We start from the raw sequence: 25,620 nt of genomic DNA, 5'->3' as shown, positions 1-25,620 counted from the left end.
TAACTGAATCAGAATGCCTGTGCTAGAAATCGGGGAAGAGGAGTTAGGGAGCCGAGGTAGAAAGGGCAGCGGCAAGGACAAGAGGGAGAAATACAGCACCCGGCTCCACGTCCAACTAAACCGGCCGGTCCAAGCTATCCCGTATTACCCCAACGAGTGATTGAATATAATGGGATGGATCCGTACTTTTGCACAGCGTTTTTTGCATGAAAATGCTAATTTGTACCTTTCCAAGAGTAGACAAAAAGATAAGTTATTTCCATGATATTAGGATTTCCATAATAATAGACGGTTGGAAGACAGATGCAGGTTAAACACATACGAAACTTCGTTAGCGATCAAGAGAATAGGAAACAATCCGTTAAGTTTATTGCTATACTAAAGAAATCACTGCGTGTGGGCCATTTCCGTCCAAATTGTCAGTATTTCCGATTTAGCTGTCATATTAGACTTCACGCTCCCGAAAATAAAACTGCGAAAACAAAGTGAAACAAGACTAAGTAAACTGAAAACCAAATTGTCGTCACGCTATAGGACTTTATCAAGTGTAACCTTGATAAAGTCCCAATGCGTGACGAAAATTTTGGTTTTACCGTTTTAAAACTTATCCTTGTTTCACTTTGTTCCGCAGTTTATTTCGGGAGACATGAAGTCTAATGAAGCTAAATTCCGTCTCAAACCACGCTCTTAGCCATTAAATCTAGTGCAGTATTTAACCTAAAACTGTTACAAGTTCCAAGTATATTTAAATATATGAGTTATTTTCCTATTTCGGATAATAATATTAATTGATTAAATTTCGAGTGTATTAATGTATTATTCACTTGACTAATTCTAAATCGAATTCGTTTTGCTTACATAATACATTTATGATCATAAATTAAAGGCAGTTTAATTACCATTATTCATTCTTTGTATGTTATCACAGCTTTTTTATCGACAAAGAGGTTTGCTAGCTTTTTTGCAGTACAGCTCACTCATCTACATCTACAATAAATATTTATACACACTAGATCTATATTCCTATACATTTTTTTTCTTCAGAAATCCGCAGCCGGCTTAAGTAGCGAAACCAAAACTAGTTTCTATGTTGTTTAGAAGAACCGACAAAGGTGCATCAACAGGACGGAGGCAGGAAACAAGGTTTGGTTTTCCCATCAACTCTTGAAGTGATAAGCCCCTACATTAAACATTCTGACAACCATCAAATTGAAGTCTCATGATGGCATCAATGCAAGACAGCAACAACTGGCAACGACCATTAAAAAAAATTACTAAAGAAAGTACCTGTTCTGCTTGTGTAACTACTTATGAATTAATTAATCTTAACTGACCAGAAAATAACCTCTTTCATTCTTTTCATCTTTCGTCTTTACATTATTGATTTATTCATTTTCTTCTCGTACTTTGCCAAAATTTTCTTTCTTTCATTTCATTTTTCTTTGTAATCTCAATATTTATTTTATCCACTAAATTCTCCTTTCATTCTTTTGTCATGTTTTTCATGTTTGAAGTCTCAATAACAACATTAACAATATCTTCTTTTTTATTTCAATGCAACTAATTTCGAACATTACCAAACTCTAAAAAAAAACTAAGTCAGTAATCAAAAAGCTTTCAAATCAAGATGCTGCGGATTACATACACAGCAGCCAGCAGAGTTTGACAGTAACCCAAGTGGCCCACATTTTTCGCGAACAAGGAGTTTTCCGAACCGGTGGTTGGGTTAACCCTAACCCTAACCTTAACCCTAACCCTAACCCTAACCTAACCTTAACCTTAACCCTGTCCCGAAAACACGTGTGTCATGACACCTGTGCGCAAACTCATGTCGGGCTGCAGCTGTCAACCTATTTCATATACTGTTACTAACGACCATTCCCCTTTCGGTTTATTCCCACGTAACCTCATTCCAATTAAATTTGTTTCTTTCTTGTTCGAGCGAGGTTTTAATACCATACACCAAGTTTCATTGGAGATTTCACTACGGTACCTCACAGAGCTTCTGGATGCTGCCCTGGAGTTTTTATAAATACAGTGGCGACAGTTTTACGTATAATGATTAGCCATTCCAGATTTCATAGAAAAATTGCCTGAAAGCGGCCAACAGAACACAAACTTTCTACATATCTGAATTTTTTCTTACAAAATAGAATTATTTAAGCGATAATTTTCCATCTTGGAGACTAACTAAAAAGGGCCCAAAATAACCCACCCTGACTCTAGATGCATCCATCAAAGAATTTGGGGTTTAAGAGAACGGACCTGGATCTTTTAATCAATATCCCGGACATAGCTCTTGAGCACTGGCCACTAAGTAGACTAATCTTAGGAGTGCCCTGAGTTTTCTCTCATGGGATAATCGGCAAAGATTTAGATATAAAATTTATACGTTTTATACAACTTTTCGATAAACAAGACGTAAGAGAATAAATTGTAATTATTTCAAAAATTATTATATTACTTTAATAATTATAATCAATATTTTGTTTTATAATTATAAGAGGATTGAAGAAAACCTACTAGTGAGGGCTAATCACCACACCCGATATGGAAATCCACTCAAAGGATCATAAGAATAGTGCAGAAAGAATTGGACAAACGATTCAACCGCTACAAATCCTCCCAAACACATTCAAACAGGAGTACAAAGAGGTAAGGGAGGAGATTCAGAGCACATTGAGAGATGCACAACCCGACACAACAACAGTCACGGAGAAGCGAGCACTGTGCCCAGTGCCCCACCGAAACAGTAAGCAGAAAACACCAACGATCATGAGGAGCGGTTTGCCTGCAAATCTCACAAACTGGAGATGAACCTAAAGGAGGAAAACACAGATCTTAATAACAGATTCAATAAAATGGACAATAGAAGAATCGAGAAGGATGCCACTATCACCCTTCCCAAAAAACCAGGGATACAAGGTCTATGGTCATTTGAGAAGGCCAATGATAGTAAATAGTATCGTTAGGTTTCGCGATATATTAACTTTGTTTACAGCGGCCATAGTAATATTAGGAGAGTTGCGTTAATTTATAGGAACACTTTTTAATTGTGAAATGGAGGTAGTATACGGGAACCGTTACACATTTCCGGGAGTGCTACAATTCGTGTAAATTTTAGATCTAGCCACCTTCCCATTACGAGGGAGCCATCAACATCCCCTACAATAACCTAAATCAGATGAGTGGTGAAGCAGCGATGATGAGGCTGCTGAAACATTTTGAAAACTAAGGATGCAAGGAGTTGTTGAAGCAAGATGAGGAGAGTGCAGACAGGTGATGTCCAGCATCACAGGCAGTATGCAAGGAGAACGAAGAAAGGTTTTTCAGAAACTCGAGGATACCAATTGTGAAAAACACAACAGAGGCATTTGCAGTGCGATTCAACACAGCGACTCGCGTGATGGCGAGATTCGCGAGAATTCGTTCCAACACGCACTTGGGCACTGTACCACTGGACAGCCTGTGAGCCTCAGAAACTGGAAGGACTTTCTGAGGATTCCTTCTTTCTGTTTGATATTTATTGTATTATTTTATTGTGATTCATTCACGAGTTTCATTTTTTTAACTTCAAATTTTGTTTACTTGAAGAAATTTTTTAGATTTATGTTATGATTTTGAAAATCCCACTTTCATCTCTAAACCTCCCGTATCCGCTTTGTCTAACCTTCTATTACCTTTTCTAGTTCTAGCATGGTCTCATCAAGGGACCTGAGAAGGCCTGGAAACTGCCATCAGCATGCGTATACAGACGACCCTGAAAGAGTTTTTAGAAGAACTCAAAAACGCCTCAGGCGGGCAGAAAGAAGAATAAGAGACCTAACAGTGAATTGGAGGAACTTGTTTGGCGAACAACAGCGCTAGAATGGACAACCCACCGGCGCCCCCGCCATATGTCCCAGCCCACCTCGCCCCAGCACAGAGCAGGACAAAGGAATTCGCGGCATGTACGAAATCGCGAAATTTCCCATTCTCCCGCGACCAATTTTATGAAAGTTTAAATTATAATAGCCTGTTAAATTCGCGTACCGCGAAATTTGGCCAAAATAATCGCGAAAATCCTGTTGTTCCTGGCACAGAGCCATACAGCAGCCCTCAGTAGCACGGACAAGGACGAAGTGTCTCTGGCTGTTCTTCTCAATCTTGTTTTTATTTGATTAACCATTTCATTTTATATTTAAAGAGTTTTACCTTGTACTCATTCCGTAGTGGAATGGAAATGAGGATTCTAAAATAAGTTTGGAATGGAAGGAGGAAAGACGAGAAATAGGTGAGTATAATAAAACAAAAGTTTAATAAACAAAAGTTATATTTAGTACAATTATTCAATCAATACCATACATAAATTCTAATAATGGAAAAGCACATGCAAAATGGGAAGTCAAAACTATATTTTGGTTGTGACCTAATAATCTATTACTCAAAGTTGAAATTTAGTTAAGTTGAACCACCACCTCATAGTGAGGGTAAAATGTTATTTTTTAAATTTTTAAAATTGGAAGATGCTCTAAGGCTTACAATTTAAAATTTCTAGCAAAAGCTATCTTATTCTTCTTCTACAAAAAATTCTTTTTTAAATAGTTTGTTTACAGTATAATGACAGTACTGGCATGACTAGTTTAATTGGGCTGTAAAAGGACCCATTCCTGTAAGGCGGCTTTAACCGGGGAACCCCGGGACCACAATGTGATAAGATCAGCCAGATTTTTCTATGTAAGCATTTATTATTTCGAGCTATGGGATATAATGATATTGCTGGTGGTCAAGTCTAAAGGTCAGTTTGCCTTGTTTTTAATTATCCAGCCAGATGCATGGTGATGTGCGTAAAATCATTGCCTTCTACGATATATAATTGGGGGGTGGGAACATAACTTTTTTTTCCACAGCAACTGTGGCACTAATGGCAATTACCAATATTGACATCATTGAGAATCAAAGCTGTTTTCCCCAGCACTACTACACAACAAAAACCTGTCGGGCCCACCGAGAACAAAAAAAAAAACACACGGTTCGCAGAACAAAAGCCCAAATTTGCTCTTCCTATCTGTGATCGGTTAGCTACTATAAACTACTAATGTAACTAAGAAAATTTAATTGGAATCATTACCGTCGTATGATAAGTTCACGTGCCAAAGTTATGATCATGTGATCAAATTTTGGATCCCGGGGCATACACCAGCGTTCCCCAAAGCTAAAGGCATGACCTTGTAAATTATGATAGTGGATTTTTGGAAATAGGTAGGCGTTTTACTTTTAAGATTCTTCAGCATTTTTATTTTTCAAGCGCGCAAGCCGTGCCTAGGCATGGATGAACGTACGAACTCCTACGAACTCCTCAGTGACAACGAGACTCTACAACGACTCATCAACACCAAATTACGAAACTCTTGAGGAGTTTCGTTTTGTACAACTTACGTAAAATGAAATTAAACAGAAATTGAATTTACAATTCAGCCATTTCACACATAACATACATTGTAAACAACTAAATATACTGGGTACTTCGAAACTTCTACCACGCGTCGTCGCGTGTACACTGTACATTTCACAGTACAAGACTGGTCCGGATCGACTGGAACATTCTGGCGCGCCATATTTGCGCGCGCAACGGTTCGCCTGACACTTGCAGAAAACTTCAACTTGGTTCTTCCTGCGTTTGCGTTCGTTTGCTTTTCTGCGGTACACAGCTGGATCACACCGAATTACATTGTACAGTCATTGGTTCATGTATGATGATACATTTTATTTTGCATGTACAGCAACTGAACTATTTGAAATTGAAGTGCACAGTGTATAGATTATAAGTAGTTGAAGATTCCAAAGTCATTGTAGGTACAACTATCAGCAGTAAAGTAGACAGTGACAGTACTACAGTAAAGTTGATAAATAAGTACCAGTTTATAGTTATGAACCTGTATGCATATTTGGTACGTGATAACGCCCTGCCAAAAGATCGTACAGTTTGGATCTAATTTCTTACTTTGCGATTCTTGGCACTTTGCTGCGTCCTTCGTTGTTAGTTTATTTATCACTACAATTGCTACACACGTTCCATAAGAAATTATTATTATTAAATATTAAGCGGTATTAATTGTTGTATCTATGCCAGGTAAAAGCCATCGTCAAGGGTATCGAGCACACTGCTGTCGTGTCGTAGGAAACTCTTAAAAGGCAAGTCACCCGATAAAGTTAGATTATATTTTGTAAGTGTGATTTAAGCAACAGCCTTTCGTATACGCCAAGCATCTCAAGCCGCGGGAGAAACAGTGGTTTGGGGGTGCAAGGGAAACCTCCCAAGGAGTGAATGATCGGGAAACTATCTCAGGAAGATGCAGAGTAGAAGCAACTACTGAATTACTAAGAGTACATGACAAGTTTACGCCGTAAGTCTGATGCTACAGTTCCGGCATCAGATCTGGCCTCGCATTTTCAGCACTACGAAAAAGGCAATGCGGATATGGCACCTAGCCCGCTTCTCATTTCTGAGGATTGCCTTCAAAAAGTCGAAAGTGCCCCACTTCAAGGATATGATACAATCTATCAGCGAAGTCACCCCGGCTACACACCACCCTGTATGAATAGACTGTCTGACCCCGGCTAGAAGCAGAGTATGCAGCTACTACCAACGCGTCAAACAAACCTACACTTGGAAACAGAGCCGGTAAACAAGGCTTCCGACGGCTGGAAAGACACTACATCAACAGCCATGGTAAAATTTTCATAGTGTTTCGGTGATAACAGATCCTTCCATTCCTGTATCATCTGTTGGGGGAGACAGGAAAGACCGTATGAAATGCGGCAAAGTCTCCTGCAGCTAAAGATACAGAGTTGCAGAAAGAGGTCATTAAATGTGTTGTATAATCACCGACAGAGCGGATCGACTTTAGAAGCCAGGAACTGCTAAGCTGACTCTGCCCCGATTCTTGTGACTGGACCCTGCTGACCACACACCTTAGATCTTCCTCGCTGAAGACATCTGTAAGCATCGTTTTGTCGAATCTGATATAGTGAAAGCTGATCGTATTGCCCAGATGATACGAAACCACGACCTACTTCGCAAGGAACTCCAGATCGTGTGGAACACGAGAAAGACTGCCCGGAGACACGCGTTCATCAACCAACTATATAATGCTTTGTTAAGGTATTCATATTTCATATTTCATAACATCATAAGTTCCTGATAAAATTAAATATCAACACGTTATAATCACATATCCCAATGTAAGAGCATAGTAGATTCATTCTCGAACGACCTACACTCTATACTATCTACAGGAAAGTTTGATTCGAGGAAAGCAAGCAGTCGAAGCAAGTTGATTGGGGGGGGGGGGGGGGGGGGGGGGGGGGGGGGGGGGTACCACTGTCCATTTTGTCTTTTTTTACATTTTTTTGTGAAGGACAGTGTTTGGGGATAAAATGGACAAAATGGACAAAAATTTTGGACAATTGAGACAAAAAATTAGACAAGCTCAAATGTAGAGAATGTATATATTCTACTCGACATCAACAATTTAGATTTTCATGTCAGTGTTTTGCTGTACTTAGAATCAACTGAAACCACTGAAGGACTGAAATAAGCAGAATTCATCAACGGCATCACATAAATAAATGTGTACACGGTTCAGTCAATATTTCATTAATCCCATTAATCAAGTGGTGATATCAAAAAAGTCATCATCAAGTTTAGCTCATACGTCAAATGTGAATCAGTGAGCAGGCATATCGGACTAGACCAAGTTGTCTTGAACAGTGAGTACACTAAGGCTGATTATATATAATCAAGATTGACTTTACTGTTCTGTCTGAATTTACCCAACTTATTAGCTTGTTGGAACTGTGCCTGAACTTATTTTTTGCATTTCAACGGATAATTGACCTTATTTTCTTTACTGTCCATTTTGTCCATAGATGATACGTACGAACTCTACGAACTCCTCAGTGACAACGAACTCTACGAACTCATCAACCCAAAATTACGAACTTCTTGAGGATTCGTTTTGTACAACTTACGTAAAATGAAATTAAAACAGAATTGTATTTACAAATTCAGCCAATTCAACACATAACATACGATTGTAAAACAACTAAATATATTGGTACTCGAAACTTCTACCACGCCGTCGCGTGTTCACTGTACATTTCACAGTACAAGGACTGGTCGATCGACTGGAACATTCTGGCGCCAATAGGCCATTAAGGTCTTTAAACAACATACGTCAGCTTCCTTGTGTGAACATAATTGGAGCTCATTTGAGTATATATTCAATAAAAAGAGGAAGAGATTGTCGACTGATAAGTTGAAAAGCTGGTTTACGTTTCATGGAAATCTACGTTATTGTAAGTCAAAACAGGAAGTTCGCTGTTCCCATAAACATGCTTCAACAAGTCTGTTGAAGTATATTTCCGATGTTATGTCTGCTGAAAGTTAGTAAAATTTAACATTCTGTATTGCTCGTTTATTTATTTATTTATACAAAAATATTATAGTTTTATTCTTTATTTTACCCCAATAAATATCTGAGATCATGCGAGAAATCCTGAGCTGATTACTTTTTAAAAAAAAACATTTTCCATGTTTTTTTTTGAAAAATTGACTAACGAACTCCAACGAACTCTAACGAACTCCAAATTTTGAACGAACTCCACGAACTCTACGCCAAAAATCAACGAACTCCGCATCTATGATTTTGTCCCTGTCTATTTGTCTCGTTTGTCCCTGTCCTTTTTGTCCATTTTGTCCTTTTTGTCCCCGTCTTTTTTGTCTTTTTTGTCCTATTATCTTTTTTTTGTCCCTTTTGTCTTTGTCAGTTTTTTTTGTGCAGGGATAAAATGGACAGTGGTACCCCCCCCCCCCCCTAAATAATACTTATAAATGCATCGTTCGGGGGGGGGGGGGGGGGGGGGGGGGGGGGGGGGGAGTAATGACTACCAATGGAGACTTTTGGGACTAATGGGGACTAAAAATCATGGGGACTAGAGGTCAACTCGTTGACGTAAATTCACCATTTGTCCCCATAAGTCCCCAGAATTTTTGACAGTTATTCATGGTTTTCAAGTTAGTTTAATAACAATACGATCGAAGATGTTTTGTCCAAGATAAGAGTAGGATAAATCTGACTTAAAAGTAAATGATAAGCCCGGTTGTAATGTGTTCTACCACTGTACAAGTCAGTTCAAATTGAGGTTAATTGAAGTTTAGCTCTCGTGAAGGTAGAAGTAGGTAGAAGTAGCCGACTCGCTGAAAAATCATGAATTAACCCTTCGACTACCCTCTAATACACTTAAAGATGTTAGATGATGGGTGAATGAGTATTTATAACAGCCGTTCTGTGAACAGACTTGAATGATCTTTATTTTAAGCACTGACAAGCACTCTTTTGTGATTTTTCCATAAAGTCGTAAAAAACCAAAAAAAAAAAAACCAACGCCAATTTTTAAATTATAGAAATTTAAAAATATTCGGGGTGGGGGGGGGGGGGGGGGGGGGGGCCAACCCCCAAAAAAAGGGCCCCAAAAACCCCCATTTTAGGGCCCTTTAGGGATTTCGATATGTGTATTGTGGGGGGCCTTTTGGGGCCCCTAGAATTAATTTCAATTTATCAAGTTTGATATTGCTAAGTGCTTATGATATTATCTGACTCTTGCACAGTACTTTTAGGGGTTTATTGATGTATTCAGGGAATGTGGTCCAAAAAACACTATCAAATGAGAAAACAATGATCTAACAGGGTGGAGCTATCTTTTTAAATGTTGACCATATTGCATTTGGGGGGGGGGGGGGGGGGGGGGGATTTAAAGCTCTGATCTCCCGTGCTGTCATTGAATTCCAAAGGGAAGAGGGGACTGAGGAGGAGGAGGAGGTGAGGATGAGGGGGATGACTGACGTGCAGGAGGAAGACTGGGGACTGAGGAGGAGGACTGAGGAGGAGGACAGAGGAAGGGGACTGAGGAGGATAAGGAGAACTGAGGACTGAGGAGGATGAGGAGGAGGAAAAGGACTGGAGAGGAGGAGGAGGAGAAAGACTGAGGAGGAGGAGGAGGACTGACGAGGAGGAAGACTTAGGAGTAGGAGAAGGGGGAGGAGAACTGAGGAGGAGACTGAGGAGGAGGAGGACTGATGAGGAGGAGGATGATGAGGAGAATGCTGACGAGTAGAAGAGGACTGGGGACTGAGGAGCAAGAGGACTGAGAAGGAGGACTGAGGGCTGAGGAGGAGGACTGAGGAAGACTGAGAAGACTGAGGAAGAAGACTGAGGAGGACGAGAACGAGACTAGGAGGATGAGGACGAGAACTAAGGACGAGGACTAGGAGGATGAGGACGAGAACTAAGGACGAGGAGGAGGACTGATGAAGAGGAGGACTGGGGGAGGACTGAGGATGAGGAAGAGGAGAAGGAAGACTGGGGGAGGACTGATGAGAAGGAAGAGGAGAAGGAAGACTGGGGCTGGACTGATGAGAAGGAAGAGGAGGAGGACTGAGGAGGAGGAGAAGGAGGACTTAGGAGTAGGAGGAGAAGGGGGACTGGGGACTGAGGAGGAGGATGAGGAGGAGGATGAGGACTGACAAGTAAGAAAAGGACTGGGGACTGAGGAGGAGGAGGAGGAGGGCTGACGTGCAGGAGGAGGAGGAGGAGGACTGAAGCTGAGGAAGAGGACTGAGGAGGATGAGGAGGACTGAGGACTGATTAGGATGAGGAGGAGGAGGAGGAAGACTGAGGAGGAGGAGGAGGACTGACGAGGAAGAAGACTTAGGAGTAGGAGAAGGAGAACTGAGGATGAGGACCTGACGAGTAGGAGAAGGACTGGGGACTGAGGAGGAGGATTTTTGGCAAGGTTGGGATAGACTTGATGTCGTGAGGCACAGCGTTATACAAAGCAGAGGCCACTAAAGGGAAAAGAATGAAACCTCATGGTGTTTGGTGCTTTTGTATTTTGATCCGCCAAGAGGACGAAGACATGTAACTCCTCTTCTTTGAGAGTGTTGGAAAGTAATGTTTACACTGTTGGGAATCTCACCGTAGTAAATTTTCCAGACAAGTGTGATCGTGTACCTCTCGCGGCGGCGCTGTAGGAAGTAGAGATCAAGCTGCTTCAGGCGCTCCCAGTAGCTAAGATACTTGTATCCTGCTATTTTTGCAGTGAATGAGCGTTGGATCGACTCAATCATGATTATGTCACACGGAGGAGGAGGAGGAGGAGGAGGAGGAGGAAGAGAAGGGAGGAGGAGGAGGAGGAGGAGGAGGAAGAGGAGGAGGAGCAGGAGGAAGAGGAGGAGCAGGAGGAGGAGGAGGAGGAGGAGGAGGAGGAGGAGGAGGAGGAGGAGGAGAGGAGAAGGAGTACTGGGAGTAAGACTGAGGGGGAGGAGGGGGAATGAGGACTAAGGTGGAGGGTGAGGAGGACTGAGGAGAAGGACTGATAGGGAGAAGGAAGAGGAGAAGGAGGAGGAGAAGGAAGAGGAGGAATGAGGAGGAGTAGGAGGAGGAGGAGGAGGAGGAGAAGGAGGAGGACTCAGGAGGACTCAGGAGGAGGACCCAGGAGGAGGACGAGGTCTAAGGACGAGGTCGACTATGAGGAGGACTGAGGAGGAGGACTGATAGGGAGAAGAAAGAGGAGGAGAAGGAGGAGGATGAGGAAGAGGAAGAACGAGGAGGAGGAGGAGGAGGAGGAGGAGGAGGAGGAGGAGGAGGAGGAGGACTCAGGAGGTGGAGGAGGATAAGGAAGAGGAGTCAGGAGGAGGACTGAAGAGGAGGAGGACTGAGAAGGATCGGAGGAGGAGGAGGACTCAGGACGAGGAGGAAGACTAAGGAGGAGGAGGACTTATATCCCTTTGAGAGGTTTTTGAGATCGATTCTGTAAATTTCTCAATTTTCCGATTTTCCGATTTTGGCCTCATCAACACTCATGTGGAAATCGGGTTGGACCCCCCCCCCCCCCCCCCCCCCCCGGTTTGTACAGGATAAGCAAACTTTGCTGGAGTATAGTTTTGCGAAACAAACTTGACCCGACCCTTGACAATCTTGATATTTGCACTCTCTCAGCTTCGCTTTCTTGATCGAATGCTGATGCTGAAATCCCCCCCCCCCCCCCCCGGTGAATGTATTTCTCTGTCAGATAGTCGAGTATGAAAAGAATTACATCCCTCTCACATCTTTCAAATTCGTGTATATTTGTTTTAAATTGAACAAAATTCATGCCAAAAATACAGGGTCAAAAGGCCCCGATTTCTAGGGCCCTCTTCGGATTTTTTATATGTGTAGGGCTTTTTGGGGCGTTGCCCCCCCCCCCTGGCCCCTTGATAATGCGTTTATTTTCCTTGCGCTACAACTCGTGTTACTAGATCAATCTGATAAAATAAGCGTATATATGCAATATGTCTCCTCAATGTTGTCATTGGTAGTCGCCCCCGCCCCCTCCCTTAATTTACCTGAGGTACTCTAACAGCCCTCAAGTAGCTCCCAAGAAGTCAGGAATGTCCAGTGACCATTGATAAATATTCTAGACTTCAGTCTTGAGAAGTTTACGATCTGGTCTGGAGAAGCCAGATTTTTTTGAAATCTAAATGGGGACTAATGGAGACTTTTGGGGACTAATGGGGACTAAAAATCATGGGGACTCGGGGTAAAATCGTTGACGTAATTCCCCAAGTCCCCAAAAGTAGTCATTACTCCCCCCCCCCCCCCCGCCCCCATGCATTCAGATGAATTTGAAGTGAGCTGTGGTTATTACTTGTGTTTTTTTTTTGCGTCCAGGTGATGGGTTAAAACGTAATGGGGAGAATCTGGAAGAGGTACAAATTATTTGGATGTTGATTGTTGGGGCACTGCTGTGAAATGCTGCGATAGACGTATTCCTTGCTGATGAAGGAATGCGAACAAATATTGTTGATGGGGATTTCATGCTGCTGAAACACCGCGGGAGAAAGTTGCTGATCGTGAATATTGTAGATACTTTTTAGAAAAATTAAAAACATCTGAATCATCGTCAAATTATCATTTTAGTACAGATCTTATTCTTTCTGTCACAAACACCATTTCCATTTGTCTCGCGATATATAAATTCCGTTAAAATGTATCCAACAGGTTTTTCAGCCAGTCTTTTGTACCTAGTATTATGCTAACATTGAATATTTATGATATTTCTTGTTAAATACAAAAATAACACTAACAAGTGGAGCAGGAACCAAGAGTGCCCATTTTCCCACGGTTTGTCACTTATTGTCAATCTGTCATATACTGTCGTATATTGTCAAATCTTGTCGTATTTTGTCATATATTGTCATATATTGTCATATCATTTTGTAGCATATTGTCCAATCTTGTTGTATATTGTCATATCATTTTGTCGTATATTGTCAAATATTGTCGTTTTTTGTCGAATAAATAGTGTCAAGTATCGCCATGTATCGTCTTATATTGGCATATATTGTCAAATGTTGTCGTTTATTGTCGAATAAATAGTGTCAAGTATTGCCATGTATTGTCATATATTGTCAAATCTTGTCGTATATTATCATGATTTGATTTGAAACTTTTACAAAATAGCAAGTATACAAATGTACAGCAATTCGAACAAACATATAAAATGGGCCGAAATGTATAAATGCTAAAAAGCGTGGGTCAGTGAAACAAGTACAGAGGACAACTTTCAGAACAAGAGTTTTTTGGCCGCCCAAAGTCTCAATAACATCACCTCCACCTAGTAATAAAATTATGAAATGTGAAAAGTGTGAAACAATCAAATAATAATGTATGTATATAATATAATTGTCTCTCAAATACAGATAACGTCCGTTAACTCTTAAAATACCCCTACAAGTACATATTATACTGATCGGTGGTGTCCGAGAAACATGAATTACGTCATCATGGTGTCTTCTTAACCCGGCTACAGACCTTCCCGTTACGGATGTAGTGGTCGAGATGAGTCTGTTCAGCCCTCTTCTTCTTCAGGTCAGTTACCACGTTCTTCCTTGCTGCACGCTCTTCACTGGATCTATCAGGACAGATCCATACATTTTTGTGTGCATCAGCCATCTTCAGTCTCCCTGTTTTCATCAAAATCTGATGAACTGCTGTTGAGCTTGGGACGGTGATCTTGACTGGTCGGATAGCCGTACCTGGCCTCTTCCAGCCGACTCTAGTCGCTTCAAAATGAGGTTTCTCCCCGATCTCCTCCAATAGTGCGGTTACCAGAGCTGGTAGCTGTTCTTCATCCTCTTCTTTCAGACCAAACACTATCAGATTCTTGCTCCTGTCCTCCTCTGCAGCCACACTCTTCATTACATTCTTCAGAATTTTACTGTTGCAGACCGCGCCACTTGTGCTGTTCTTTTGTACAGCTGCACTGTAGCTCTTAATTCCTGTCTCCACCGTTGTTTGTACTGTCTCTTCAACTGACGTCTTAAACAACTGTAGCTGTTCGTCCTTCTGCACTAGCAACTGGTCCTGCAACCTGACCATCTTTTCATTGTCTGCTAGTGTTTCCGTCTTGAGGCACTCAACGATTTCCATCATAGCGCTCATCTGACTACTCTGCCGTCGTACGAGGTCTGCTGCTTGCATAACCCAGTTTGCCATATACCTTTTATAGATAGACGGAGACATGAGTATTTCCTGGTCCATATTTCCACGAATTTCGAAGTTTTCTAATTTCAGTTCTCTTGCCATCGAAGTGAACCATCTTTCAGTACAGCCCTCTACATCTTCCTTTTCTTCGTAGTTGAAATCCATGACAATGGGCACTCTCGGTCACTGGCCCACGTGACAGATCACGGCATCACGTGAACGGTCAGATGTTCGCAGGACATTATTAAAAAACAATTCAAAATGAGAAGTTATTTTTAGCAGCAGAATTCAAGATCCTTTATTCTCTTTTTATATGTTTCCAGAGTTGAAAATATTTTCTTTAAAATTTGTATGGGGCAAAGGTTGCCCCGGGCAACGGGCCACTCTAACATTTTAGAATAGCCCATTTTTATTTGCACGATAATCTATATCAAATGCTTAATTTTTGAACTTTTTTTCTTGTAAGGCCTGTTCACCCTGATTTATTGTAAAACGTGTTTTCGAGATAAGACCAACAATCTATAACCCATGACCACATTTTTGAGGTGGTCGCAGACTCATTTTTTGAGCATAAGGCTCAAGATAGTATAGGCGCAAAATCGCATTTCACACTTTATTTACTTTGCTGATTTTTGATTTAAGTTTCCAAAACAATTGAGCGACCAGATATTTTGGTCAAATGCCATCTCGAAAATAAGTTTCACAAAAAATTAGGATGAATTAAGGTTATTGCAGTTCTCTTCAATTATATAAATGAGAAAAAGGGACAAAATTCTGGCCATATTAAGGACACTAAACCAACTCCTTAAAATCTCTTATATTAGGAAAGTGCCTGTGGTAGCTAAACAACAATATTCGTTTGTAGCAATGTCCTCTGGATTCGCAACAACGTTCTTGTGTTAATGATCGCAGTTCAGGCTTGCAGGTGCAGTGCATTGGATAAAGATGACAATTTTGTAGCATGTTTAAAAACCGGCTGGAAAATAATTCCTGATGATAGTCACTTGGCCACCTTTACTACGGCTGGGGCAAATTCTAAATATTTTTAAGCACTTTGCGCCAAAGCCTGAATTTTTTGGCGCTTCACGCCAAAGCCTGAATTTCAAAAAATTGTCGGGATAAGTACAAAAGGTAATTGCAGCATGTGCGGAATCGCGATTTTTTCAGTTTTCCGGGACAAATGATTGCTCATCTTCCTTTAAATCTGAGGACCAAATTCGCGTATTTTTCTTTAAATCTGCGGGCCATATATCACGTTTTTTATAAGTATATGAAACCTATCACATCCACAGCGAATGAACGTACGGACTTCAAAATCAAAAAAATGTTTCCGGCTCATAATGATCAGCGTAGCATGAAACATGAACTAAAGTAGTTTCCAAGAAAACTTAGAAAAAACGGGGAAAAAAATGTTCCCCTTGCCCAGATTTTATGGGGGTGGGGGGGGGGGGGGGGGCAATTGCCCCCCCCCCCTGCTTCCTACACCCCTGCAAAGCATTATACTCTCCTTTTATGTATAGAGTTGGAAATATTTTCTTTAAAATTTGTATGGGGCAACGGGTCATTCTAACATTTCAGAATAGCTTCTTTTTATTTGAACGATAATTTATATCAAATGCTTAATTAAACCAACATACCATAGTTTATACTCATTAACTTATTATTTATATATAATACTATAAAATACTATATGTTTTGATTCTTAGTCCCTAGAAGGGCACTCTATTAATAACACTCTATTATTTAAACACTTTTGGCTTGATTTGAATGTCCTGCACATCAGATCGAAGCATCTTTAAATTAATTACTGTTTTTATTGTATTGCTGTGTAAATTTTGCAATTCAAATTCCACTCAATTTCACTCTGATAGTGATACAATTTAGGAATCGATCGAATATCCGGCTATAGTAAGTAGTTAAGAAGGTGCTTGGCCGGATGTCAATCAGAAACTTCATTAATTTTCAGGAAAAATTATCGAGGGCTAGGTCCCGAAAAATATTTTCGGCTCATAATGATCAAAGTAACATGAACACTGGAGAAAAGTGGTTTCCAGGAAAACCACTTAAAGTTTTTGACTAAGAAAATTTTCGGCCTGAGTTATTCGATTGATATGTAAAGGCTGACTCACCGCTCCCGAGCTCGTATTGCATACAGGAGGCCTGCCCTTCGAGATCGCATTACAAAGGGGAAGCCTCGACTCCAAGATCGCATATCGAGGGTGATGTGGGGACTTCGAAATCGGGATAGAAAGCATGAAAACTTATAAATCTTGGAAATATTTTTAAATGATTGTTTTCAGCTTGGAAAGGCAAAACGTTTAGTACCAAAATTATGATATTTGAAAAACAAATTATTTTACAATTTTTTCAAAATTTACAAGGGGGGGGGACCCTTGTGTTCAAGCTGGTAAATTGTTTTTTTGGTGTTCGAAATGATATTTACATTCTATTTACTAGATGAATATTGTATTTAAATTGTTTCGTCCTTAAAGATCAAAATTTTGTAACAAAATTGAGTACAGTATGTTGTATCTTTCAGTTTTTGAATGGCATAAATGGAGACTCTTTCTATGGAGAAAATGGAAAAACCTTGGGTAATTCTCCATTTATGCCATTACCCCCCCCCCCACCCTCTGTGCATTGGATAAAGATTACCGTTTTGTAGCATGACAATGGGCACTCGTAGTCCCGGCCCTCTCTTAGTCTTTAAAAGGGCATTCTTTGAATCGACAATTTTTGACTGATTCGAATGTCCTGCACAGCAGTGAGCAGATCGGAGCATCTCTAAATTGTTTACTATTTTCATTTTATTGCAGTGTAAATTTGATTCTAAATCTAATTAATTTTGGAACTTTTTTCTTTAGCAAATCTAGATACTTGAAATAGGCTTGTTTTTTAGTAAAGCCCTGTTCACCCTGATTTATTTTTTTATTGTAGAAACGTGTTTTCGAGATAACCAGTTAACCAAAAACTATGACCCTTGACCTAACTTTTGAGGGGGACCCGGACGCTCAATGGTGCAGTAATGCTCGTATTTGGTCAATTTTTGACTCACAAGCCCAAGGCTCAAGATAGGCGCAAAATCATATTTCACACTTAATTCAATTTTCTGATTTTTGATTTAGGTTTCCAAAACAATTGAGCGACCAAATATTTTGGTCAACTGCCATCTCGAAAATAGGTTTCACAAAAATTAGGATGAATTAAGGTTATTGCAGTTCTCTTCAATTAGATAAGTGAAAATTTGCAAAGAGACAAAATTCTGGCCATATTAAGGACACTAAACCAACTCCTTACAATCTCTTAGGAAAGTACCTGTGGTAGCTAAACAACAATATTCGTTTGTAGCAATGTCCTCTGGAGTCGCAACAACGCTTCTTGTGTTAATTATCGCAGTTCAGGCTTGCAGGTGCAGTGCATTGGATATAGATGACAATTTTGTAGCATGTTTGAAAACCGGCTGGAAAATAATTCCTGATGATAGTCTCTTGGCCACCTTCACTACGGCTGGGGCGCACCAATGCTGGCTGTACTGCAAACACATCTTCAAATGCTATGCTCTTTCGTTCGATATCACAAACGGCACCTGTTCTTTATTCACGCAAGATTTCCTTACGAAACAGCAAAAGCGTGAAAGGCTCCTGTACTTTACACTTCTTAAGTACTGCATCGAGAACGTCCAACGAAGTACTCCAGGATTGAGCATTTCAGAGGTAGTATCACTAAGTCTATCCGGAGCAGGATTTCTGATCCGGCAAGACAGAGCAGGGTTAGCTTGTTTGACTAAACACAAAACACCGTTACAGAACGTGGAGGAGGAAGTTTACCATTTGGCTTGGAAAAGTTGCGCAGAAGCTAGCAGATGGGCCCTGAAAACCGTTGAGATCCAAAATGACGCTCTAGAATATTATCAGATAACACCAGTAGAAGGACCAGACTTTTGTTTAGATGTTCATTATGGCGAGAAGAACGAGGCAGTGTTACGAGCTGTATTGGCCAAGTGCCGGGACATTTCAATGACTAACCAGGAGGACCCACAAATAATGTTCTTGACAAACGAATCATCGATAGTAGACTATGAAAGACACACAATATACTCGGTCTCGTACCAATCTTACATACTCTTCACTAGCAATGGCAATAACGCAGAATCACTTCATGGGGTAAGCTTTGAGGAGCCTGAACAAACTGGAGCTCAGTCCTGCCCCCTACACCAGTTCTCCGTACTTCACGGAAGAGTTGAAAACAAAGATAACGTCCCTTTATTCCTACCAGGAAACAAGGTGGAGATACAGTGTGACCAGGGTTACGGAGTGACAAGTCTCAACTATACAACAGTGCAGACAGTGACATGTTCGGAGGATGCTAAACCAAGGCTCTGTAAACGTTATCAGTCCAAGAGAGGGTGGAGACGGAAAGATAAGAAAGAGAAAGCTCTACTACTTGTTTATGGTAGTGGCTATTGTCAGCACTGTTTCTGCCGGTGTGTTGCTCGTGATGTTATTGAAGATTGGGAAGACGGAGAATAATGGAGTGGAAGAGGAAAATACGCCTCAAAAGGAGAACACAACCGTTAAAATGGAAAGTAAGATCTGACTTGATACGTCAGTGTAGTAAGGACACGATTGTGGAACATGATTCCGGCTTCTCTTTGCTTTTAATGAAAGTGTAATGTTAAGTTTAATGTTATTTCATATGGGCCAGCGATTGGTTTTTACATGCTAGCATCTTATCGTTATAAGATTTATTAAATAGGAAATAGATTATTGGATTCTGAGCTGCTTTCTGTTGCAAGGTTTATACCACTCTAATACGCTGTTACATGTTGGTTCACTTGAAATACCTTATTCGTAAGTTTCCTGTTTTAAATTTCATCCCTTATTATCTCTTGAATGACCAACATGCTAAGCTGTTATTACACAAGCAGTAAAGAATTGGGACGATTTAAAACAAGGAAAACAAAAAATCGATTCGCCTAGGTTAAAAGCTGAGTCGTACAACTTACCGGGGCTGGAGCTTCGGTTTTCCTCTTTTTAGTAACTGGAGCGGCCTCCTCTTCACTCTCTTCCTCTGATTCTTCATCGCCATCCTCTTCATCATCGTCATCTTCTTCTTCTTCATCATCAGATTCCACTTCTTCGCCTCCTGAGGAATAGATAATTTACACGTGTGAATAGTCTCATATAATATGTCGAACTGGAGTGAACAGCAAAGGCAATATTCGTGTGTAATCGTGTGCAGACAGTGGGTGAATTTACAAACAGGCCACCATCGAAATGCTTTTCAGAGGACAAATTTGTAGGGGGCAGATTTTCAGACCACCCCCCCCCCCCCCCCCCCCTGTCCGGATTTGCAGAAACAACCCCCCCCCCCCCCCTCCCCGGGTTTTTTCCGAAATTCCAAACCCCCCCCCCCCCCCCCCCCCCCCCCCCCCCCCCCCTATTCGCCGGACGTCCTAAGTAGGTGGCCCCTAAAGAGTGTCATCACACGGAAAATTCGTAAGATGAGCCGCGCAAAATGAAAATTTTTGATCGACGAGCGCTGAAAAACGTAGTTTTCACACGAAATATAACCAGCGCGCGACGCAAACTTAAAGTTCAAATTGTGACCGTCAGTACGCATGTGCCTAGGCGGGAAGAATCCGATAGTCATGAAATCAGAGAAAAGTTAACACAAACCGTCTTCATCCTCATCATCTTCGTCATCATCCTCCTCATCGTCGTCATCCTCTTCATCTGTAAATATTCATTACTGAAAACAAAATTTAACTGGGGATGTCCGACCCCAAAAAACCCAACCTTAAAATGGGAATTTTTGAGGTTATATGGGTTTTTTGGGGTTAGATACCCCCCTTAACTGGACAGAAGAACAAATAGCAAATTAAGAAATTAGGATAAACCACCCGAAAGACACAGAACCACTGAATTGTGAGCTCTATGAAAATGTTTCATACCTGATTCTTCTTCATCGTCTGATTCTTCCTCAGCTTCCACCGCAGCGGCAGGTGTGTTTATCTCTTCCATTGGCTCATCTTTCTTCTCTACTGCTTCTGCTGGGGCTGCAGGTGCTTCTTCCATTTCTTCGTCTTCTTTGGCTGGTACTTCTTCCTTTGCTTCTTCTACTACCTCTGCGACCTTTGTTTCAGGTTTTGGCGCCTTTTTGGAGGCGGGGCCAGGCTTTGAGCTGGCGATCGCTTCTGAAAATTATATTTTAATTGAAATAACTTCCAAACCGACGGATAATACGTATTAACTATTATATAATATACGTTTACTATTATATATACGTACTTATACGTATATAATTAAGTTTGGATCCCAGAGAAGCGTTTAAAACTGAATGATAATCTTACTTTTGTCTTTCTTCATGAAACTCTTCAGTTTGTTTGCTTGTGCAGCAGCCAGTTCTTCCAACATCTTATCCTCATCTATCTCCTGCAAATACCAAATATAAAGACATGTAATTTGAGGAAATGAAATGACCGTGTGCATGATATTTTAGATCTTCAAATCTATTGTACTTGCTTGGCAAATATTTAATGGACTATCATTCCATGAGATAACAAATGTTGAACTTTTCATGTAACATCAGTTAAAGATAGCTCCACAGTAAAAATGTCTGACGTCCCAAAGCTTACATTTCCGCACAAAAATAACTTATATATAAATTAGTATACATTAATATACTTGGTAATGATCTCACCTCATCATCTGATGATGATTCTTCTTCATCTTCACCACTTTCTTCTTCAGCTTCATTGTCTACCAGCTGGGGCACCTCCATACCTTCACCTTCATCTGTACAGTGATTATACACAACTTTTACATTTGGAGTGCAATATCGTTAATTTGTAAGTTACTTAGATAATAGAGAAAAATGTATCAAAACAGCGACTGGATATCAGAATGTTGTAAATGTTAGACATCAGTCGGGGGGGGGGGGGGGGGGGGGGGGGGGCATCAGTCGTCTAATTGTAAAAGCTCTTACCGTCACTGTCCATCTCCTCCTCTATTTCTTGGGAGTGTGTTCCTGTCAGGTAGACAGGTCCGTCACCTGATGCTAGACTTAGCTTCACCTGCTAACAACCATAAGTTACATTGTTTTACAACCGAATAACACTTACATTGGGGGGGCCGGGGGCAACCATATTAAAGTATATCAAAATGTAGGATTTTTCCCGATTTTGACCCGGGGATATACTTTAATATACCTACAATATACTTTAATATATCCCTATCTCCTTGGAGGCCTACATCAAAAATTGTTGCCCAAAATAAGCTTGAAATACAATTCTTAATCGATTCCAAAAAGTTCTTGAAAAAATATTGAAAACTGATGAAGTTATTTCAATTTTAATGAAGTCATTTTGGCTAGTAGGGTAAAGCACATAATTTTGTCATTTTTTGGCAATTTTCCGACTGCCTGATCATGATATAAACCATGGGTTTTAACCTCGTCTGAAATTCCGATTTAGATGAAACCTCCACCATGTTATAGTAGACAGTCTAGGCAAGTTCTATCACAAAAATGATCGAAATTGCTGGGGTTGAAGATGTTCAAAAAAATTATTTTGAAAAAATGACAAAATTAGGTGACTTTACTTAATTTTGTCACCCCGAACCTAATTTTGTCACTTGAAGATTGTGCAAAAAGTAACCGTTTCTCGGTATTTTAGACTACCTGGATGCATCATTCGAGCGCTTTTTTTACCAACATTGACCTCAAAAATCCCAAAGATATGATGTTTTCATAGTTTTGTAGCTTGATGAAAAGATGACACTTTTTGGGTATATAATCTTAGAAAATAGCCCCCAAATGCCCCTGAAACCACTGGTATCTTGAAAAACAATTGGTTCTAGGTCTAGGTTGAAATTTTCATGTCTGTAGATAGATCACTTGCTTAGTAATTTCATCAATTATTTTTTTAGTCATTTTAGATTGAAAAAATCAGATTATCCACCTCGGCGAAAATATGCTATTATAAGTGTTATGCTATTATAAGTGCCTTATACATATCCTATGGGCAAAAAAACTTCAGAATAGTTGTATAAGGCAATCACAATCAACACAATTCAACACAATCTGTGATTTACAAGAAATTTGAGAAAGGTCGATTTTTTTGACAAAATTAGGTACTTTTGGCAAAATCGGACCTAATTTTGTCACCCTCTGTAACTTAAACAATAATTGCGCTAGAAACTTGAAAATTTGTACGTATACTTCTGCTGTAGAAGATATTTGAAATATGCAATGGCATGAAGCTAGCTCAATTACTTTTGAAATAGCAATAAATCAAAATTTTGAAAATTCCTTAAGAAAACCTTAATATAAGGATCTTATTTATTTTTCGGGTTAACAGTTTCGCCTTCATTTTTGACACAGATGCAAAAGAGCTAAAAACTTAAACTTTGTAGGAGCAGTTTCAGCAAAGTCTAAGCTTTCTTTTTATACACAAACCTTTTCTTTCAAGCTGAAATTCCGAGCCGAGGCAGTTTTTCAGAGCAAAATGACAAAATTAGGTACCCTGACAAAATTACGTGCCTTACCCTATTCCTAACCGAGATATTATGTGCAATTTTCCCAATTTTGTTCATGGAGGTCTTTTTACTTAGTATCCACTATATTCAACAAACACTGAGTTATATCTTTCACATAGAGTTAGTCTCATTAAAAAATATTGAAATTTTATCGAATTTGGGCAAAAGCGAATTTGGGCAAAAGCGTATGTCCAAATATGGGCATATTTTTTAAAGCTCATAGCTCAGCCAATTTTTGACCAATCTGGATGGAAATTCATGTACTAGTCCTAAAACAGGCTTATCTTGAGAATCTGAGCGAAAAATATAGTTCATCATGTAAATCTTAACGAAGAATATAAATCTTCTAATTGTAGGTATATTAAAGTATATTAAAATGTAGGATTTTTTCCGATTTTGACCCGTACCGGGAATATACTTTAATATACTTTAATATGGTTGGCCCCCCCTACATTGGTTGTTAAAGTGGAGGCTACGGTAAAATCCACAAAAAGTAAAGCAACACTAAAAAGCAGCAGGTGATGCCCATATAAGGATAGAAGGATATAAACCTGTTTGAAGCTGAGTGATAGTTTACAGTTGGGTACAGCTGAAGGTATGAGCTGACAGATCATGGTACTGCGCTCCTCTCCGCTTATTAGTCGTGAGGTAGCTTCTACCATACATCGCTCCTTGCAGTTCAGTCCTAACACTATCTGTTATTTATTAGTGTTATGTATGGGTAATATCATTGATTTTGTATTTTTACTTGTGGGCCAAAAGACGTGTAAGAGTTAGGATATTCTTTAATCAGATTTCAAAATCATGATTAGATCAGAATTGGATACCAATTTCTGGATTTAGAAAGAAAGAACGTGTATAGACTTCACACTAAGACAGTGTTATGTACATGTACACGTTGTCAGACTTAGTCTGATAACGTTTAGTTTAGTAGTCTGATTCAGTCTATTAAGATAAGTTTACCTGCTCGATCATAAGGTGATGAGATATTTCCTCTTCATCGTGTTTCCAAACACAATCCCTGTTGTCCTTGTCGAGGGTTACACACCAAAAGTCTTGTGAGATTATATTGTTCATGTTTAATGGAACTTGCTAGCTGGAGTAAAATTAAAATTGAGAATTTTGATACATTATAATATTTAATTTTACCAAAATATATATCACGTAATAGGGGATGAGGTTTAGAAAAGCTTACATTAATTTCTACTGAATAGCTATGTGTAAAGTAGTTAACAGATGACGAGGGTCTAGAAAAGCTAACATAATATTATAACTATCCCTGAGTAGTTCATAGACATACCCGAATGGATTTTTGAATATAAAACACAAGAAATAATAAACGCTGTAAGAAAAACTGTGAAAGTCTTAAGATCACATACACATTGTACAGTATTGTAACAAAATAACATCATCGAAATGAGATATACATGTTTTTACATTAAAAATTTAACTATTGAGGAAATTAAAAATCTGTTAAAAATCTGTTAAAAATCTGTTCAAGAGAAAAATAGGCATTGAACATTCAAAAGATTAAATATACATAAGAAAAATATAATACAGTTCACTGAAAATTGTCCATTATATAAGGTGGTGATAATTATGTTCGACATATTAATTTAGTCCTGCAGCATTTCTTGGCCATAAAAATACATGCAGTTCATGAAAGTAGTCTAGTAAATCAGAGACATATCAAAATGAAGATTTAAAAAAGTGAAGAGAGTTAAGTTTAAGTTTCTGTATCCTCATCATATTGACTGAAAAGTTTATCCTTCCTCCAGTGTAAATAGGCTTATATCTAGGTAAACTATAGGAAAAAATATAATATTAATCATAAGCTAAAATGAAATAATCTTTGTATTCTAAATGGGGAAAAGAAGAAACATTGTCAGTCAGTCGAGAAAATTGTCAGTCAGGCTATATGGCAGCTTTGTAGATGTTGTGACAATGCTAGTAGTGGTCCCAGGCTTGCGACTGGAATTGCGGTGTTAAATCGATTTAACGGTATACCAACGATCCACCTCCCACTTGTTGTTTGGTACTTAGCATTAATAGTGTTAGCTGTAGCCATTTATAGGGGGGGTGACATGTCTCCAATGTCTCTTGTCTTTTTTGAGAAGATAGGGTGCAGAGACATGTCCTGGAGACATTGGAGACATTGGAGACAAAGCTTTTGGAGACATTGGAGACATTGGAGACACTGGAGACGTAGATGTATGATTGGAGAAGGAGGAGGATCTAGGAGGAGGATGACCCAGGAGGAGGACTCAGGAGGAGGAGGATGAGGACTCAGGAAAAGGACTGAGGATGACTGAGGAGGATGACTGAGGAGGATGACTGAGAGGGAGGAGGAGAAGAAGGACTGTGGAGAAGGAGAAGGAAGAGGACCTAGGAGGATGAGGACCCAGGAGGACTCAGGAGGAAGAGGAGGAGGAGGACTCAGGAGGACTGAAAAGGAAGAGGACTGAGGAGAACTGAGGAGGAGGAGAACTGAATAGGAGGAGGAGGGGGACTGGGGG

At 39.9% G+C, this 25,620-nt stretch overlaps 1 protein-coding gene across 6 annotated transcripts in view; it reads right to left on the bottom strand.

Annotated features, from left to right (window-relative positions):
• LOC134822979 (chitinase domain-containing protein 1-like) overlaps positions 1-25,620 on the bottom strand; it is a 133,424-nt gene that overhangs the window by 69,691 nt on the left and 38,113 nt on the right. For 2 of the 6 annotated variants that reach the window (XM_063834278.1, XM_063834277.1), the window contains exons 2-9: positions 24,068-24,200; positions 23,656-23,799; positions 21,555-21,645; positions 21,270-21,364; positions 20,920-21,001; positions 20,521-20,763; positions 20,246-20,302; positions 19,528-19,712 (exon numbers count right to left, since the gene is read on the bottom strand). The exons of 1 other annotated variant lie outside the window; for it this stretch is intronic. In XM_063834278.1, the coding sequence (XP_063690348.1) occupies positions 19,543-19,712; positions 20,246-20,302; positions 20,521-20,763; positions 20,920-21,001; positions 21,270-21,364; positions 21,555-21,645; positions 23,656-23,799; positions 24,068-24,181 (996 nt within the window). In that variant the 5' untranslated portion in view covers positions 24,182-24,200 and the 3' untranslated portion in view covers positions 19,528-19,542. Of the gene's footprint in view, positions 1-19,527; positions 19,713-20,245; positions 20,303-20,520; positions 20,764-20,919; positions 21,002-21,269; positions 21,365-21,554; positions 21,646-23,655; positions 23,800-24,067; positions 24,203-25,620 lie in introns of those variants that run through there. 3 more of the 6 variants (XM_063834276.1, XM_063834279.1, XM_063834280.1) reach the window with 3 other exon arrangements.

Source organism: Bolinopsis microptera, chromosome 11 (assembly GCF_026151205.1).
Source record: "Bolinopsis microptera isolate Bmic1 chromosome 11, MBARI_Bmic_1.0, whole genome shotgun sequence".
NCBI classification, from domain to species: domain Eukaryota; kingdom Metazoa; phylum Ctenophora; class Tentaculata; order Lobata; family Bolinopsidae; genus Bolinopsis; species Bolinopsis microptera.
Note: the sequence above shows the minus strand (reverse complement) of the source record. Positions and strands in the feature narration are given on the sequence as shown.